This window comes from Pristis pectinata, chromosome 1 (genome assembly GCF_009764475.1).
Source record: "Pristis pectinata isolate sPriPec2 chromosome 1, sPriPec2.1.pri, whole genome shotgun sequence".
NCBI classification, from domain to species: domain Eukaryota; kingdom Metazoa; phylum Chordata; class Chondrichthyes; order Rhinopristiformes; family Pristidae; genus Pristis; species Pristis pectinata.
Window position 1 is genome coordinate 6,695,814 of NC_067405.1, and position 17,530 is coordinate 6,713,343.

The 17,530-nt window shown below is 45.7% G+C and overlaps 1 protein-coding gene across 1 annotated transcript in view; it reads left to right on the forward strand.

Annotated features, from left to right (window-relative positions):
* The window catches only part of LOC127576911 (protein Wnt-6-like), an 88,565-nt gene that overhangs the window by 20,095 nt on the left and 50,940 nt on the right, over positions 1-17,530 (forward strand). The window contains exon 2 of the mRNA XM_052027769.1: positions 6,417-6,637. Coding sequence (XP_051883729.1) covers positions 6,417-6,637 — 221 coding nt within the window. The remainder of the gene's footprint in view (positions 1-6,416; positions 6,638-17,530) is intronic.

The window sequence follows — 17,530 nt, forward strand, 5'->3', positions numbered from 1 at the left end:
AGGCAGTGATGCAACCAGTCAGAATGCTCTCCACCGTACATCTATAGAAATTTGTAAGAGTGTTTGGTGACAAACTGAATGTCTTCAAACTCCTAACGAAGTAGAGCTGCTGGCCTGCCTTCTTCATGATTGCATCATGTGTTGGGCCCAAGATAGATCTAAACAAGAGGTCTGGAAAGTTTATACATACAATAGCTTGTAAACCTACGATGTCTGTTTTGTTGATTTGATTGGGAGTACCAGAAGATAATAGCTTCATGTTCTCACTTCTGGTTCACTGGCTGAAATTTTGACATTGACTGCATCAGTTGCATTAACTTCCACCCAACAAATTCCCTACCTCCTTTAGTTTGGCCTCCCATAGTTTTCAAGCAGGTAAGGTCTATCTGACTCACAAGGTGGCAGCTATTTCCTTTGGAACTCAATCTGCAGGGTGCTACCAGGCCACTCTTGATGGTGGCCAACCATATCCCCACCTGCAGCACATTCTTTGCTCCTGTTACTTTCAGTGCTTTCTCCTAGTGTTGTTCAGCTTGGTGAAGCACGGATTCATCAGCTGAGGGAGGACGGTAGATAGTAGATTGCCCATGTTTGACCAGTGAAACAAAGGACTGCAGATGCTGGAATCTAGATGGAAAACACTATCTTGCTGGAGGAACTCAGCAGGCCAGACAGCATCCGTGGAGAAAAGCAGGCGGTCAACGTTTCGGGTCAGGACCCTTCTTCAGGACTGAAGATAGGAAAAGGGGAAGCCCCATATATAGGAGGGAAAAGCAGAGCAGTGATAGGTGGTCAAAAGAGGGGAGGCGGGGTGGGCACAGGGTGGTGATAGGTAGATGCAGGTAAGAGATAGTGATAGGCAGGTGCGGGGGAGGAGGGGAGAGCAGATCCACCGGAGGACGGGTCAAAGGTAGGGAGAGAAAACAAAGATAGTGGGGTAGAAAAAAGAGAGATAGGCTAGGAAAGGGAAGAAAAGAAGAAGCATGGATGGGGGTGTGTGTGTGTGGGGGGCAGGAGAAGGAGTTGTGGAGATGACAAAGTGGGAGAGTTCAACGTTCATGCCGTCAGGCTGCAAGGTTCCAAGACGGAAAATGAGGTGCTGTTCCTCCAGCTTGCGCTTGGAATTTTCCCGGCAGTGGAGGAGGCCGAGGACTGACATATCAGTGATAGTGTGGGAGGGGGAGCTGAAGTGACTGGCGACGGGGAGATGTCATGTGCATGTTCGGTGGGATACAGGTACAATGAATAACTTGCTTGCAGCAGCATCACGGGAACGTAGGTACAGATAACACACAGAACATAAATTATACAATTATTGGTTGAATGGCCTCTGTGTGGTATGGAAATATGAGAAATTAAACACTCTGTTACAGTTCATTCTCTTAATTGAAATGAAGGAAAGATTTAGAGACACGGGAGACATTCTGATAGAAAACCTGCAGAAAGCAAAACAGGAGCAGACTATTCAGTCCCACAAGTCTTAACCATCAGTTAATGACATTATGGCTGTTTCAACTTTCCTCAGATTCACTCTCCTGCCTGATTCCCAGAACATGTGATTCCCTTACATTAAAATCCAGCTCTGAATATGTTCAATGATTCAACCTCTGCAACTTCTGGGGCAAGGAATTACAAGGAGTCACGACCCTTCGGGAGAAGAAATTCTTCCTCATCTCAGTCTTAAGTGGGTGCCCCTTTATTCTGAGCCTATGCCCTCTGGTCCAAGACTCTCCCAGCATTTATTCTGTCTTTCCTGCTAAGAATTTTATGTTTCTTTAAGATCGTCTCTCATTCTTCTGAACTCCAAACAGTACAGGCTCAACCTGTTCAAGCTTTCCTAGAGTCACAGAAACAGGACCTTCAGCCCAACTCGTCCATGCCAATCAAGATGCCCATCTAATCTAGTCCCATTTGTCTGCCTTTGGCCCATATCCCTCCGAAACTTTCCGATCCATGTACGCCCAAAAGTCTTTTAAATGTTGTTATTGTACCTGCCTCAACCACTTCCTCTGGCAGCTCATTCCATATACCCACCACCCTCTGTGTGAAGACGTTTCCCCTCGGGTCCATTTTAAATCTTTCCCCTCTCACCTTAAACCTATGACCTCTAGTCTTTGATTACCTTTCCCTGGGAAAAAGACTGTGTGCATTCACCCTATCTACGCCTCTCATGATTTTACACACCTCTATAAGGTCACCCGTCAGTCTCCTACGCTCCAAGGAATAAAGTCCTAGCCTGTCCAACCTCTCCCTATAACTAAGGCCCTGGAGACCTGCTAACATTCTCATAGATCTTCTTTGCACTATTTCTAGCTTAATGATATTTTTCCTACAACAGGGTTATCAAAACTGGACACAATACTCCAGGACTTTCCTCATGGGACAATCCCTCCATACCGGGGATCATCCTGGTGAACCATGACGGAATTGCCTCCAATGATACCGTCTCTGGACTTAAATAAAGGGGCCGAAACTGTTCACAGTACTGTAGGTGTGGCCTCACCCTACCTTGTACACTTGCAGTTAAACTTCTCTCCAATACTCCAGCCTCCTTAAAATAAAAGCCAACATTCAGTTGGCCTTCCTGATTATCTGCTGCATCAGATGGTTCACTCTCTGTGTTTCAGGTACGATGGCCCCAAAATCCCTTTCAGCTGCAGCTTTTTGCCATTTAGATAATAACCTGCTTGAAAATTCTTCCTTCCAGAATGAGCTATTTCACATTTTAAAAATTGTATTCCATTTAATGATGCAGCTCTATAAAACTCTGGTTAGACCACACTTGTATTGTGTCCAGTTCTGGTTGCCTCATTATAAGAAGGATGTGGAAGCGTTGCAAAGGGTGCAGAGGAGATTTACCAGGATGCTGCCTGGTTTAGAGAGTATGCATTATGAGGAGAGACTAAGGGAGCTAGGGCTTTACTCTTTGGAGAGAAGGAGGATGAGAGGAGACATGATAGAGGTGTACAAAATATTAAGAGGAATAATGTGTACAGCCAGCGCCTCTTTCCCAGGGTGCCAATGCTCAATCCAAGAGGGCATGGCTTTAAAGTAATGGGTGGGAAGTTCAAGGGAGATATCAGAGGAAGGTTTTTTACCCAGAGAGTGGTTGGGGCACGGAATGTGCTGCCTGGGGCGGTGGTGGAGGCAGGTACATTGGTCAAACTCAAGAGATTACCAGATAAGCATATGGAGGAATTTAAAATAGGGGAATATGTGGGAGGAAGGGGTTAGATAGGCTTAGGCAAGGTTTTAAAGGTCGGCACAACATTGTGGGCCGAAGGGCCTATATTGTGCTGTACTGCTCTATTTGGCTTTTTTTTTGCACTATTTATTTATTTCTTTTGAAACTTGTAGTAATTTCATGTCTTGCACTGTACTGCTGCCGCAGAACAACAAGTTTCATGGCATATAAGTCAGTGATAATAAACCTGATACTGATTCTGAACTTTTTGCCCATTCATAATACTTCTCTGTAAACTGGTAAATTGGTTTATTATTGTCACATGTACTGAGGTACAGTGGAAAATCTTTGTTTTGCATGCCATTCATACAGATCATTTCATTACAACAGTGCATTGAAGTCGTACAAGGGAAAACAATAACAGAATGCAGAATAAAGTGTTACAGTTACAGATAAAGTGCAGTGCAGGTAGACAATAAGGTGCAAGGCCATAAAGAGGTAGGTTGTGAGGTCATGAGTCCATGTTATCGTACTAGGGAACCATTCAATAGTCCTATAACAGCGTGGGTAGAATCTTTCCTTGAGCCTGTCACCTTCCTTCCTACTTATGCATTATTCACAAATTTGGCAACGGCACATTCACCTCTAAATCTCTAATAAATATTGCGAACAGTTGTGGCCCCAGCGTTAATAACTGCAGCCCACACTGGTCACAGGTTACTGATCTGATAATGTCCCCCTTATCCCCACTCACTGCTTCCCGTTAGTTAGTCAATCCTCTATCCATGTTAATACATTATTTTCCACACCAATAGCTCTTATCTTGCAAGGTAACCTTTGTGAGGCACCTTGTTGAACACCTTTTGAAAATCTAATACATGACGCCCACTGCTTTCTGCCTCCCCATTCTTCACGAATAAGAGCATCATCTTGGCAGTATTCCAATCTTCCAGTACCATAATATCTTCTACACATCATGACTGAGTCACATTGCCTCTTCACTTTGTTATGTCTATGTATTTTCAAATGTCTCCCTTTTTTGGTTTAAGCTCAGACACCCCAACAGCAAACCCAACAACTCCCAGAGCTAACCTGACCTCGGATCTATGTTTGCCCAAACCTTCTCAGCTCTGATCTGCTCAAGGTTCCACGTTCAATTCCATTGGAGAATGGCAGAAAATGTTGGCCATGTCAACGAGACCACATCCCACATTTGCCCAAGCCTACATCATCTCTACTCCAAATATAGTAAATCCTAATATTTTCTGATTCCAATCTTTCCCACCCAAAACTAATCTAATGCCCAAGATCTTTTTCTTACAAACCTCAAACTCTTCTAATCCCATAACTGATCCCAATGTTCATAGAGCTAAACCTTCCTAATCCCAAAATTACTAAATCTCAAATTTTACTATTTCCAACTTTACTGAATCTGAAAACATCCTAATTCCAAATCATGACAATCATCTTGGAAACAGAAAATTCTAGAAACACTCAGCAGGTCAGGCAACATCTGTGGAGAGAGAAACAGAGTCATAGGGTGTGATAGAGTCATACAGCACGGAAGCAGGCCCGACTCATCCATGTCAACTGAGATACCTATCTATGTTAATCCCATTTTCCTGCATTTGGCCCATATCCCTCTATTGGTATTGGTATTGGTCTATTATTGTGACTTGTACTGAGGTACAGTGAAAAACTTGTCTTGCATATACCGTTCGTACAGATCAATTCATTACACAGTGCATTGAGGTAGTACAGGGTAAAAACAATAACGGAATACAGAGTAAAGTGTCACAGCTACAGAGGAAGTGCATTACATGTAGACAATAAGGTGCAAGGTCAAACAAGGTGGATTGTGAGGTCAAGAGTCCATCTCATTGTATAAGGGAACTGTTCAATAGTCTTATCACCGTGGGATAGAAGCTGTCCTTGAGCCTGGTGGTACGTGCCCTCAGGTTCCTGTATCTTCTACCTGATGGGAGAGGAGAGAAGAGAGAATGACCCAGGTGGGCGGGGTCTTTGATTATGCTGGCTGCTTCACTAAGGCAGTGAGAGGTATAGACAGAGTCCATGGAGGAGAAGCTAGTTTCTGTGATGTGCTGGGCTGTGTCCACAACTCTCTGTGGTTTCTTGTGGTCCTGGGCAGATCAGTTGTCGTTTCCTATCCATGTATGCATCTTCTCCCGGCCCTTGTAATCTAACCCGATCACCTGACCTTATTCCTTTATCCCACTTATATTTATTCAGCCTCCCAGTTATTTTTCTCAACCACCCTTAACCACTCGAGTTTAATTCAGATAAGTGCAAACTGTTGCATTTTGGAAAGTCAAATCAAGGTAGTACTTTCATGATGAATGGTAGGGCCCTGGGGAGTGTTGTAGAACAGAGGGACCTTGGAGTTCAGGTACATGATTCCCTGAAAGTGGAGTCACAAATAGACAGGGTAGTGAAGAAGGTGTTTGACACACTGGCCTTCATCAGCCAGGGCCCGGAATAGAGAAGTTGGGAGGTCATGTTACAGTTGTACAAGATGTTGGTGAGGCATGTTGGACAGGCTAGGACTTTTTTTCCTTGGGACGTAGGAGACTGAGGGGGGAACTTATAGCATTGTATAAAATCAGGAAGAGCATAGATAGGGCAAATGCACTCAGTCTCAGGGCTGGGGAATCAAGAAATAGAGGGCATATTTTAGTGAGAGGGGAAAGATTTTATAGGAACTTGAGGTGCTAGTTCGTTACACAGAAGGTGGTCTATATATGGAATGAGCTGCCAGAGGAAGTGGTTGAGGCAGGTACAATAACAACTTTTAAAGGACACTTGCAGGTACATGGATAGGAAAGGTTTAGAGGGCAGTGTGTCTGTTTCTGTGCTGTATGACTCCATAACTCGATGACTCTCTATGGGAGCGAGTTCCACGATCTCACTCCTCTCTGGGAAAGGTTGTTTGAATTCTAACTTTTGGCTTCTAGTTATGTTCTCTCCTGCAAATTAAAACATCTCCACTACCACCCTATTGAACTTCTCTTTTCCAGAAGCAGATGCATCACCCTCATAGGCGGAAACGTAGTTCTTGTATCAGCCTTGCGAACCTTTCAGTTTGATCACCTCCAGTGCATCAATGTTGGTCAAGGTGATCTGGCTAACTCAGTCAAAGTTACACCAAGACACCCTGCCACCGTTGGGCCTGCCTTCTCTGCTCCACTGATTTCCTTGTGTTTATCTTGTGCAGGGCAGTGGGAAGCCCCTTGGTGATGGACCCCAACAGTATCTGTCGTAAGACCAAGCGTTTGGCAGGCAAGCAAGCTGAGCTGTGCCAGACCGAGCCCGAGATCGTGAACGAGGCGGCAAAGGGAGCCAGGCTGGGGGTGAGAGAATGCCAGTACCAATTCCGGAGCCGGAGGTGGAACTGTACAATCCACAATAAATACTTTGGAAAGATCCTCCAGCAAGGTATGAGCAGAATGAGATCAGGTATCAAGGGCGGCAGAGGGGTGGGGTTTGGGGTGGGTGGGGTGGCAGGGGGTCAAAGGGGAGGGGGTTCATCCATCACTTCACATTAATCCTTGAACATTCATTTAATCCCATCAACTATTCTCCTGAAGGGCTATTGGTTTGGCATTGCGTGACAGTGCAGCACCTCAAGCTGTTTAGTTCCCCACCACATCAACCTTAAATCTTGTGATGACAGGCGTGAAATTTAACCCTTTCATACCAGCATCCGCTCCACCTTGCCAGCAGGAACCAAAGTTTCTCAGTTGGGGTTCTCACCTTTACACCTTCCCATCCAACCCAACTTGTCTGTGTGGGTGTTCCTCCTTATCATATCTTCCACTGGAAGGCTTCCAGAGCTCAGGAATTCAAGGCTATGTATGTCCAATAGGAAGAGTCTTGGGTCTTGGAGATTCTTCGGTAAATTGGTAAATTAGTTTATTATTGTCACATGTAACGAGGTGCAGTGAAATACTTTTGTTTTGCACGCCATCCATGCAGATCATTTCATTACAGCAGTGCATTGAGGTAGTACAAGGGAAAACAATAACAGAATGCAGAATAAAGTGTTACAGCTACAGAGAAGGTGCCGTACAGGTACACAATAAGGTGCAAGGCCATGACGAGGAAGATTGTGAAGAGTCCATCTTATCGTACTAGGGGACTATTATAGTCTTATAACAGCGGGATAGACCAGTAGCGCCCACCAACTCTTTTTCCACTACATTGACGACTGCATTGGGGCTGCTTCCTGCACCTGCGCTGAGCTCATCAACTTCGTTAACTTTTCCTCCAACTTCCACCCTGCCCTCAGATTCACTTGGTCTGTCTCCGACACCTCTCTCCTCTTCCTGGATCTCTCTGTCTCCATCTCCGGAGACAGAGTAACCACGGACATCTTCTACAAACCCACTGACTCCCACAGTTACCTTGACTACTCCTCTTCCCACCCTGTCACTTGTAAGGACACCATTCCCTTCTCCCAGTTCCTCTGCCTCTACCGCATCTGTTTCCAAGATGAGGCTTTCCATTCCAGATCATCCGAGATGTCCTTTTTCAGTAACCGGGGCTTCCCTTCCATCACCATCAATGCTGCCCTCACCCGCATCTCCTCCACTTCCCACAAGTCTGTCCTCACCCCCTCCCCGCCTGACATAACAGGGACAGGGTTCCCCTTGTCCTCACCTACCACCCCATGAGCCTCAGCATCCAACACATCATTCTCCGCAACTTCCGCTGCCTCCAATGGGATCACACCACCAGACACATCTTCCCCTCATCCCCACTCTCCGCTTTCCATAGGGACCGCGCTCTCCGCTACTCCCTTATCCACTCGTCCCTCCCCACCGATAACCCCCCTGGCACTTATGCCTGCAATCGCACCAAATGCTACACCTGTCCCTACACCACCTCCCTCACCACCATTCAGGGCCCCAGATAGTCCTTCCAGGTGAAGCAGCACTTCACCTGTGAGTCTGAGGGTGTCATTTATTGCATTCGGTGCTCCCGGTGTGGCCTCCTGTACATCAGTGAGACCCGACGTAGATTGGGTGACCCGCTTCGTCGAGCACCTTCGCTCTGTCCGTCGCAACAGCCAGGACCTCCCGGTGGCCACCCACTTCAGTTCCATATCCCACTCCCATACCGACATGTCTATCCATGGCCTCTTCTACTGCCATGTTGAGGCCAGACGCAGGTTGGAGGAACAACGCCTCATATTCCGCCTTAGGAGTCTCCAACCTGACGGCGTCAACATCAATTTCTCTAACTTCCGGTAACCCTACCCCCTCTTTTTCCTCCCCCCCCCCAACTCCTTTGCCTTCTATTATTCCTGTGGCTCCCTTCCCCCGCCTTGATGACCTGCCCACCTCCTCTCCTCCCCTCCCCCATCCTTCATTCCATGGTCCACTGCCCTCTCCTACTGGATTCCTTTTCCTTCAGCCCTTCGCCTCTTCTACCTGTCACCTCTCAGCTTCTTACATCTTCTCCCCCTCCCCCACCCACCTACCTTCCCCCTCTCACCTGGACTCACCTCTCACCTGGACTCACCTATCCAATGCCTGCCTCCCCCTCCTCCCACATTCTGGCTTCTGCCCTCTTCCTTTCCAGTCGTGATGAAGGGTCTCGGCCCGAAACGTCGACTGTTTATTTCCCTCCACGGATGCTGCCTGACCTGCTGAGTTCCTCCAGCACTTTTTGTGTATTGCTCCAGATTCCAGCATCTGCAGAATTTCTTGTGTCTCTGACAGCGGGATAGAAGCTGACCTTGAGCCTGGTGGTACGTGCTTTTAGGCTTTTGTATCTTCTGCCTGATGGGAGGGGGAAGGAGAACATCCAGTGTGGGTGGGGTCTTTGATCATGTTGGCTGCTTTACCGAGGCAGTGAGAAGTGCAGGCAGAGTCCAGTCCAGAGACGGAGGCTGGTTTCCATGGTGTGCTGAACTGTGAACGCTCTGCAGTTCCTTGTGGTCTCGGGCAGTGCAGTTGACAAACCAATCTGTTGATGAACCTGGATAGGTGCATCAATAAAAATTCATGAGCTTCAAAGGGGACAGGCCAAATTTCTTTAGCCTTGAGTAGAGAGCATGGAGTTTCAGTAGGTGCTCAGTTATGTGGCTGCTGTGGCTCAGTGGCTAGCACATTTACTTCTGAGTTCCAAGGCTGTGAGTTCAAACCCCACTCCTGCAACTTGAGTGCAGAGATCTAGGCTGAGAATCCAGTGTGGGAGCACTGAACCTTTGGATGAGACCTTTGTCTGAGGCCCTGACAGCTTTTGACAGCTGGTTGCAAACCTTCAGGGACACCTGGCACTAAATAAATGCAACGCTGTAACTTCTTTATCCTAGGAACACTACTTGTTTATCCAACTGGTACTAACCCAAGAAGCGGTGGACACCTAGGTTTCCGCTGGTTGAGATGTCAGTCGGCTTTATTTGTTCAATCACAGGATGTGGACCTCGCCGTTAATGCCAGCTTTTATTGCCTACCTGTGAATTGAGAGGGTTACTTCCATCATTTCAGAGGACAATTAGGAGCTAATCACAGTGGTGGGTCTGGAATCACATACAAGCCAGACTGGGTGAGGGTGGTAGGCTTCCTTCCCTGAAGGATCTTCCTGAAGTGTTGTGTTTCCCTCCAACAATCCACGGTTAGAATTGGAATCGGTTTATTATTGTCACATGTACTGAGATACAGTGAGAAGCTTCTGTTTGCGTGCCATCCAGACAGATCATGCCGTACATAATTACATTGAGGTAGTAAACAGAAAACAGAATGCAGAATATAGTGTTGCAGCTATAGAGAAAGTGCAGTGCAGGTGGATAAATAAGATGCAAGGGCCACCACAAGGTAGATCAGGAGATCGAGTTTGTATTTAACCAACTTTTTAAACCAGTATTTAATTTAGTAAACTAGTATTTATGTACCAGTGTCATATTTAACCAGTAACCCAATTTTTGACGTATTGAAGTAGTCATGTACAAATATAGTCTTTAGTTCTGTCATAATGTCACACAAAGAGCGAGATTGCGGAGAACCCAAATGTGGAACACCAGAACAAGACTGGAGTCTGGATGCTTCCTCGGTACCAAACGCAGAACAGCGAACAGAAGGAATCTTGCCTCGGGACTCTAAGACAAGAGTCCTGACAGGGAAACAGGATCCGCAAAACCAGGACTGCTCCAGAGTTAATGGCTCAAAGCAGCCAAGAGATGAAGTACACCCAGAGAAAGACCAATAACCTGGCAACCAGTGTTTGTGAAACCAGGGTTCTTATACTAGTCTCCTGATAGAACTCAGGTGTGTGTCATTAGGCAAATAGTAGTGCATGGAAACCATCAAGGCACCATCAATGGGGATAAGGGGCAGAATCGAGAACCAGCACTCAGAACCGTGACAAGTTCTAGTGAAGTTAGAGGGTGGGGTATAATTCCCAATATTGTTTTTAGATTAATAGACTAACCTGTATTAATTTTATTGCATGTTGTTGCACTCAGAAGCAGAAACATTTGGGAGATACTTGGAGTTAATGTAGGTTTGGAAGGTGTCTCAACCAGTGCAGTGCCACCATTGTTAAGAGAGCTTGAATGCTTACGTGGCCATTCTGTATTATACATCTGGACAAAGGCTTTGAAAATGGAAATGGGGATGCATGAACAAAGAATGTATTGGTCCTGACAATGTCTTAATATGCAGGTTCTGGATCCTGATGTAAACTAAACCAGGGAACGATGTCTTTAGGAGCAAAAAACACACTGCTGGATCTGTGCTGGGGAGGGGGGAAAGAAATTGTTGATGTTTCAGGTCCAGACCCTGCGTCAGGACTGAGAGCGGAGATGGAAGATAGCCCGTATAAGGGAGTGATGAAACAGAGGCCAGTGGACCAAGGAGGGGTGAAGGATGTCAGATGGAGCCAGGTGGGGGAGTCGGGGACAGAGGGACGTGGGTGATAGGTGGAAATCGACAAGGAAGGAAAAGGGCAGCTGGAGCCAGGTTGGGTGGAAGGGAGGGTGAAGCTGGAGACAGCTTTTGCATCTACATCTCTTGTGTCTCAATCTCTTTAGGATGTGGTGGTCAGGTTTTCACCAGCTTGCAGCCAATTCTGGTGCATTAAACAGTTTTGCCAATCAAACTCTTCAGATACAGTCACATGACATTAGTGTTGCAATTTCCTTATAAAACTTCCAAAGAATATTTCAGTTAATTGCTTATTGTATCATTGATTTTGTCACTGAGTTTGCCAGCAGGAGTTATGGGTTCTGGGTGGACTATTAAATCTTCAGGATTTTTTTGTGATTAGTACAGGGTTTCCTGCACATAAGCCTCAGTTTGGGGAAGGATGATAGTCCTATGGGACTTAGACGTAGCTGCCACTAGAGAACAGCTTTGGTTATTTGGTAATTGATAATCAGTTTACTATTGTCACACGTACCAACATACAGTGAAAAGCTTTTGTTTGTGTGCCATGCGTACAGTTCATTCCATTCAAAAGGACATTGAGGTAACACAAAAGGGGAAAAAAAAGAGTGCAGAATATAGTATTACTACTACAGAAAAAGTGCAGTGCAGGTAGACAATTGAGGTGCAAGGGCCATGGTGAGGTAGATTGAGAGATCAAGAGTTCATCTTTATCGTATAAGAGTCTTATAACAGTGGGATAGAAGCTGTCCTTGAGCCTGGTGGTGCATGTTCCCAAGCTTTTGTATCTCCTGCCCGATGGGAGGGGGTGAAGAGAGAATGGCCGTAGTGGGAGGGGTCCTTGATTATGTTGTCTGCTTTCCCAAGGCAGTGAGAAGTGTAGACAGAGTCAACGGAGGGGAGGTTGGTTTTCGTGATGGACTGGGCTATGTTCACAACTCTCTGTGTTTTCCTGCAGTCTTGGGAAGATTTGATGTCTCTGGAATTCTCATTGAGCATCCAATCTATCAGAGACCATTGCTCATATGGGGCAATCATCCTTCTTGGTCTCATCAAGAAGCTATCCCCTGAGGTCTTGTCCTACTCACTGAATGACCATCTCTGGGGCAATTCACCTCCTTATTGAGTGATCATTCCTCTGGGACCTTTGGTCTTCCTAAAATGCGATCTCCCCTCTTTGCCTCTAATGTTGTTAAGTGCCTATCCCTCAGACCTTCTCTTTCAATAGCCATCTTTTCAAAACCCTTGGTCTTCCAGATGTTGGAATAAATTTGTTCACCCAGAGTATGTTTAATTCTAGGCCACCTTATGGAACATCTAACCCACCTGCAACCTTGGTCATATTGGATCGCCATCCTTCTCGGATCATTTGAGCCCTTGTTAAGCGTGACCATTCCTTAGAACCTTGGACTTCTCATTGATTGACCTTGCCTCCATGATCTCTAGTCTTTTCATTGAGGGAGCACACCCATTTAGGAAGCTACTTTCCTCAGTGACTCTCTCTCTTGGACTCAGGTCTTTTTATTCATCACCATTTTCCTCAGTCTCCTCGGACCATTTAGACCTTCAGACTTCTCATAAAGACTCATCAGAGCCTCTTTGTGGATGCACCATCCTTCTGACATTTTTTGTCCTCTTTATTGCTGTGATCCCCGATGGCATTCTGCAAGATTAGACCCCATGAAATCCTGGTTAGCTTATGTAACAGTAGTAGTTCTGAGCTTTGAGGTTTCCGATGAGTTCCTAAAGCACAAGGTCTGTTTAGATGGGCAATGACGATGGCACGTGAGTGGAGGGAGTTTGCCAATATCCTGGTCAATGTACTTCTTTCACCTAATACCAATGAACTGACCATTCTTCACTGATGAGGTGTTGCAGTGTTTACATATTGACCTCTTCATGTACCACAATGGTTAATGGACTTCAAAGTATATTGAGAAGTTCCTCAGCGTTACACAAGGAAAGTTAAAACAGTATCCTCCCACTGTTCTTCCAGTTTGGAATTTTTCAATACTACTTCTCCCAAAATTATATCCTTCTGTCTACATCCTTGGAAAACTTGTGGTAGAAATTGTCTTGACAATTTCATGAATATTATTGAGAACACAAGTCACGAGGCACTAATTAAATCCTTCACTGGGTTTAAAGAGATGCTTCTCTTGGGCATATGAACAACTCATATTTGAAAAGAAGTAGGATTAGAGCTATAGAGTCATACAGCACCGATACAGGCCCTTAGGCCCAACTCATTCATGCCAACCAAGATGCAAAGATGGGGCAGACATGGTAATCTAGCAGTTAGCGTAATGCTATTACAGGGCCAGCGACTCGGGTTCAATTCCGGCCACTGTCTGTAAGGAGTTTGTACGTTCTCCCTGTGTCTGCGTGGGTTTCCTCCGGGTGCTCCAGTTTCCTCCCACATTCCAAAAACGTACAGGTTAGTAAGTTGTGGGCGTGCTATGTTGGCACTGAAAGCGTGGCGACACTTGCGGGCTGCCCCCAGAACACTCTACGCAAAAGATGCATTTCACTGTGTGTTTCGATGTACATGTGACTAACAAAGAAATCTTATCTTATCAAAGTTAGTCCCATTTGCCCGCATTTGGCCCATATCCCTCTAAATCTTTCCTATTGTTAGTTCTATGGAAGCCAATATCTGCAACCTACAAAAACAGAAACATCATCTTCCCTTCACTTCCAGCCAGATGTACCACCAGCCCTATTCCCACCTGTTCTACAGCTCAAATCTAGCAGTGTGTTTAATAGTGAGGAAGGAAATGTGGGCTCCAGTAAGGTGTCAATGGAACTGGTCAGGTGGACAGGAGAAAGTGGTAAATGGAATTCGGTGCAGAAGAGTTCTAAGGTAATGTTGTGTAAGGTCAGCCAAAACAGGAGACTACATGATAAATGATTGGCTATTGATCAATGTAGAGGTACAGAAGGAGTGCATGTCCACAGCAGGACAGGTGGATAAGATGGATAAGAAAGCACATGGGGTAGTTGGCTTTATTAGCCAAGGCATAACAGCCTAGAGGTCACTCTAGAGGAACAATTTTCGAGGCAAATATAGAAGTGCTTTGACATTAGAATTAGCATTCGGGTGGCACGGTAGTGTAGCGGTTAGCATAATGCTATTACAGTGCCAGCGATTGAGGTTCAATTCCCGCTGCTGTCTGTAAGGAGCTTGTATGTTCTCCCCGTGTCTGTGTGGGTTTCCTCCGGGTGCTCCAGTTTCCTCCCAAATTCCAAAGAGGTACGGGTTAGTGGATTAACATGGGTGTAATTAGGCAGCGCGGGCTTGTTGGGCCGGAAGGGCCTGTTACCGTGCTGTATAAATAACGTTTATTAAAGAATATGAGCTGGGACTTTGTTGCAGCTTTACAAAACACTTGAAGTATTGTCTGCAGTTCTGGTCACCACACAAAAGGAAAGATGTGATGTGCAGGTGAGATTTATCAGGATTCTGCCTGGATTGGACGACTTTAGTTACGGGGAAAGATTGGATAGGCTGGGCTTGTTTCCCTGGAGCAAATTCTCTTCAACTCACCCCCCTCCAGATTCTACCATTCACCTGAACACCAGGGGCAATTTACAGTGGCCAATTAAACTTCCAACCCGCACGGCTTTGAGATGTGGGAGGAAATCGGAGCACCTGCAAGAAACCCACGCGGTCACATGGAGAAGGTGCAAACTCCACACTGGCAGAACCTGCAGAGATCGAGATTGAACCCGGGTGTCTGGTGTTGTGGGGCTGTGACCCCACTAGCTGTGCTCAAATAATAGAGGCTGATTCTGCAGTTAGCAGTGTTTTTTCACAGAGAGAAGCAGGGACCTTTTGAGTAGATCAGTTGAAACCCTAGTACAGAATAGAGACACTATTCTCAGCTTTGCATATGCTCCTTAAACCTTTCAACACTGATGATACTTCCTTTCAGAGAGCTGTTTAAAATGACATCTCTCTTAAAATGGAGGTGTTGATGAGTGCTTTCTGGATCCTGCCCGTGTGGTTTGGAATTAGACATGTAAATATACAAGAAATTAAAGCCACATAAAGAGATCTTGTTTCTCTAACTGTGTTCTCTAGGGGCATAGCCCAGCACTAATGAAACAGGATCCCTGACTGCTTTTCTGCCTTCTCAACCTGAAAGGAATGAGCCTTTTGAATAGCAACTCATAGAGCCATAGAGTTATGCAGCGACAAAACAGGCCCTTCGGCCCGACTCGTCCATGCTGACCAAGTTGCCTAACTGAGCTGGTCCCATTTGCCTTTGTTTGGCCCACATCCCTCTCAACTTTTCCTACCCATGAACCTTTCCTAACGTCTTTTAAATGTCGTATTTGTACCCACCTCTAACACTTCCTCTGGCAGCTCATTCTATATATCCACCACCATTTTTGTGAAAAGGTTGCCCCTCAGTTTCCTTTTAAATCTTTTCCTTCTCATTTTACACCTGCATCTTTAGTTTTAGACTCCCTACCCTGGTGAAAAGACTGTGACAATTCACCTTATCTACGCCCCTCACTATATTATAAACCTCTATAATGTCACCCCTCAGCCTCCTATGCTTCAGGGAATGAAGTCCTAGCTTAACCAGCCTCTCCAGTCTCAGTAACATCCACGTAAATCTTTTTGCACCCTCTCCAGTTTAACTCATAGAACTGTAGGGTTATACAGCAAGGAGAACAGGCCCTCTGGCCCACCAAGTCTGCACTGAGCTTCAGCCACCCACTTGTGCTAATCTTACACGAATCCCATTTTATTCTCCCCACATTCTCATCAAGATACAAAAGCCTGAAAGCACATACCACCAGGCTCAAGGACAGCTTCTAACCTGCTGTTATAAGACTATTGAATGGTCCCCAGTACGACAAGATGGACTCTTGACCTCACAATCTATCTCATTATGATCTTGCACCTTATAAGATAAGATAAGATATCTTTATTAGTCACACGTACACCGAAACACACAGTAAAATGCATCTTTTGCGAAGAGTGTTCTGGGGGGCAGCCCGCAAGTGTCGCCACACTTCTGGCGCCAACACAGCATGCCCACAACTTCCTAACCCGTACGTCTTTGGAATGTTGGAGGAAACCCACGCAGACGCGGGGAGAACGTACAAACTCCTTACGGACAATGGCCGGAATTGAACCTGGATTGCTGGCGCTGTAATAGTGTTACGCTAACTGCTACACAGGTATTGTCTACCTACACTGCACTTTCTCTGTAACTGTAACACTTTATTCTGCATTCTGTTCTCTTTTTCCCTTGTACTACCTTGAAGCACGGTGTAATGAATTGATCTGTATCAACGGTCTGCAAGGCAAGTTTTTCACTGTACTTCGGTACATGTGACAATAATAAACCAATTCCAATTCCAATTCCAACTTCCTCCAGATTCTACCACTCACCTACACACTTGACCCAGATGCCTTTGGGATATGGAGGGAAGTTAGAACGCTAGGAGAAAACAGAGTCACAGGGAGAACATGCAAACTCCACACAGGCAGCACTGGAGATCAGGATTGAAACCGGATCCATCAGTGGAACTGAGGCAGCAGCTCTAGTGACGGAACCGCCGTGCCACAACTGAATATCTCTACTTTTGTCTCTAAAGGTGCCTCATAAAAGAATAATAAGAGCTTACATCTGCATAACAACCTTGATGTAGCAATAAATCTCAAAGTGCTTCCTGAGGACATCATTAAGCAGAATTTGACACTGAACTACATGAAGAAATATTATTGGTATTGGTATTGGTTTATTTTTGTCACTTGTACCGAGGTACAGTGAAAAGCTTGTCTTGCATACCAATCGTACAGGTCAATTCATTACACAGTGCAGTTACATTGGGTTAGTACAAAGTGCATTGATGTAGTACAGGTAAAAACAATAACAGTATAGAGTAAAGTGTCACAGCTACAGAGAAAGTGCAGTGCAATAAGATGCAAGGTCACAACAAGGTAGATCGTGAGGTCAAGAGTCCATCTCATTGTATAAGGGAACCGTTCAATAGTCTTATCACAGTGGGGTAGAAGCTGTCCTTAAGTCTGGTGGTACGTACCCTCAGGCTCCTGTATCTTCTACCCGTTGGAAGAGGAGAGAAGAGAGAATGTCCTGAGTGGGTGGGGTCTTTGATTATGCTGGCTGCTACACCAAGACAGCGAGAGGTAAAGACAGAGTCCAAAGAGGGGAGGCTGGTGTCCGTGATATACTGGGCTGTGCCCACAACTCTCTGCAGCAAAATCTTGGTCAGTCAGGCCTTGAGCAGTGTTTATGAAGAAAGCGAGAGAGACAGAGTTGACAACATGGTTGCCAGTGAGGGAGTAATTACATAGATCATAGAACATAGAACAGCACAGCACAGGAACAGGCCCTTTGGCCCATGATGTTGGACTGAATTAATTAAACTGATGACGCCTAATCCCTTCTGTCTGCAC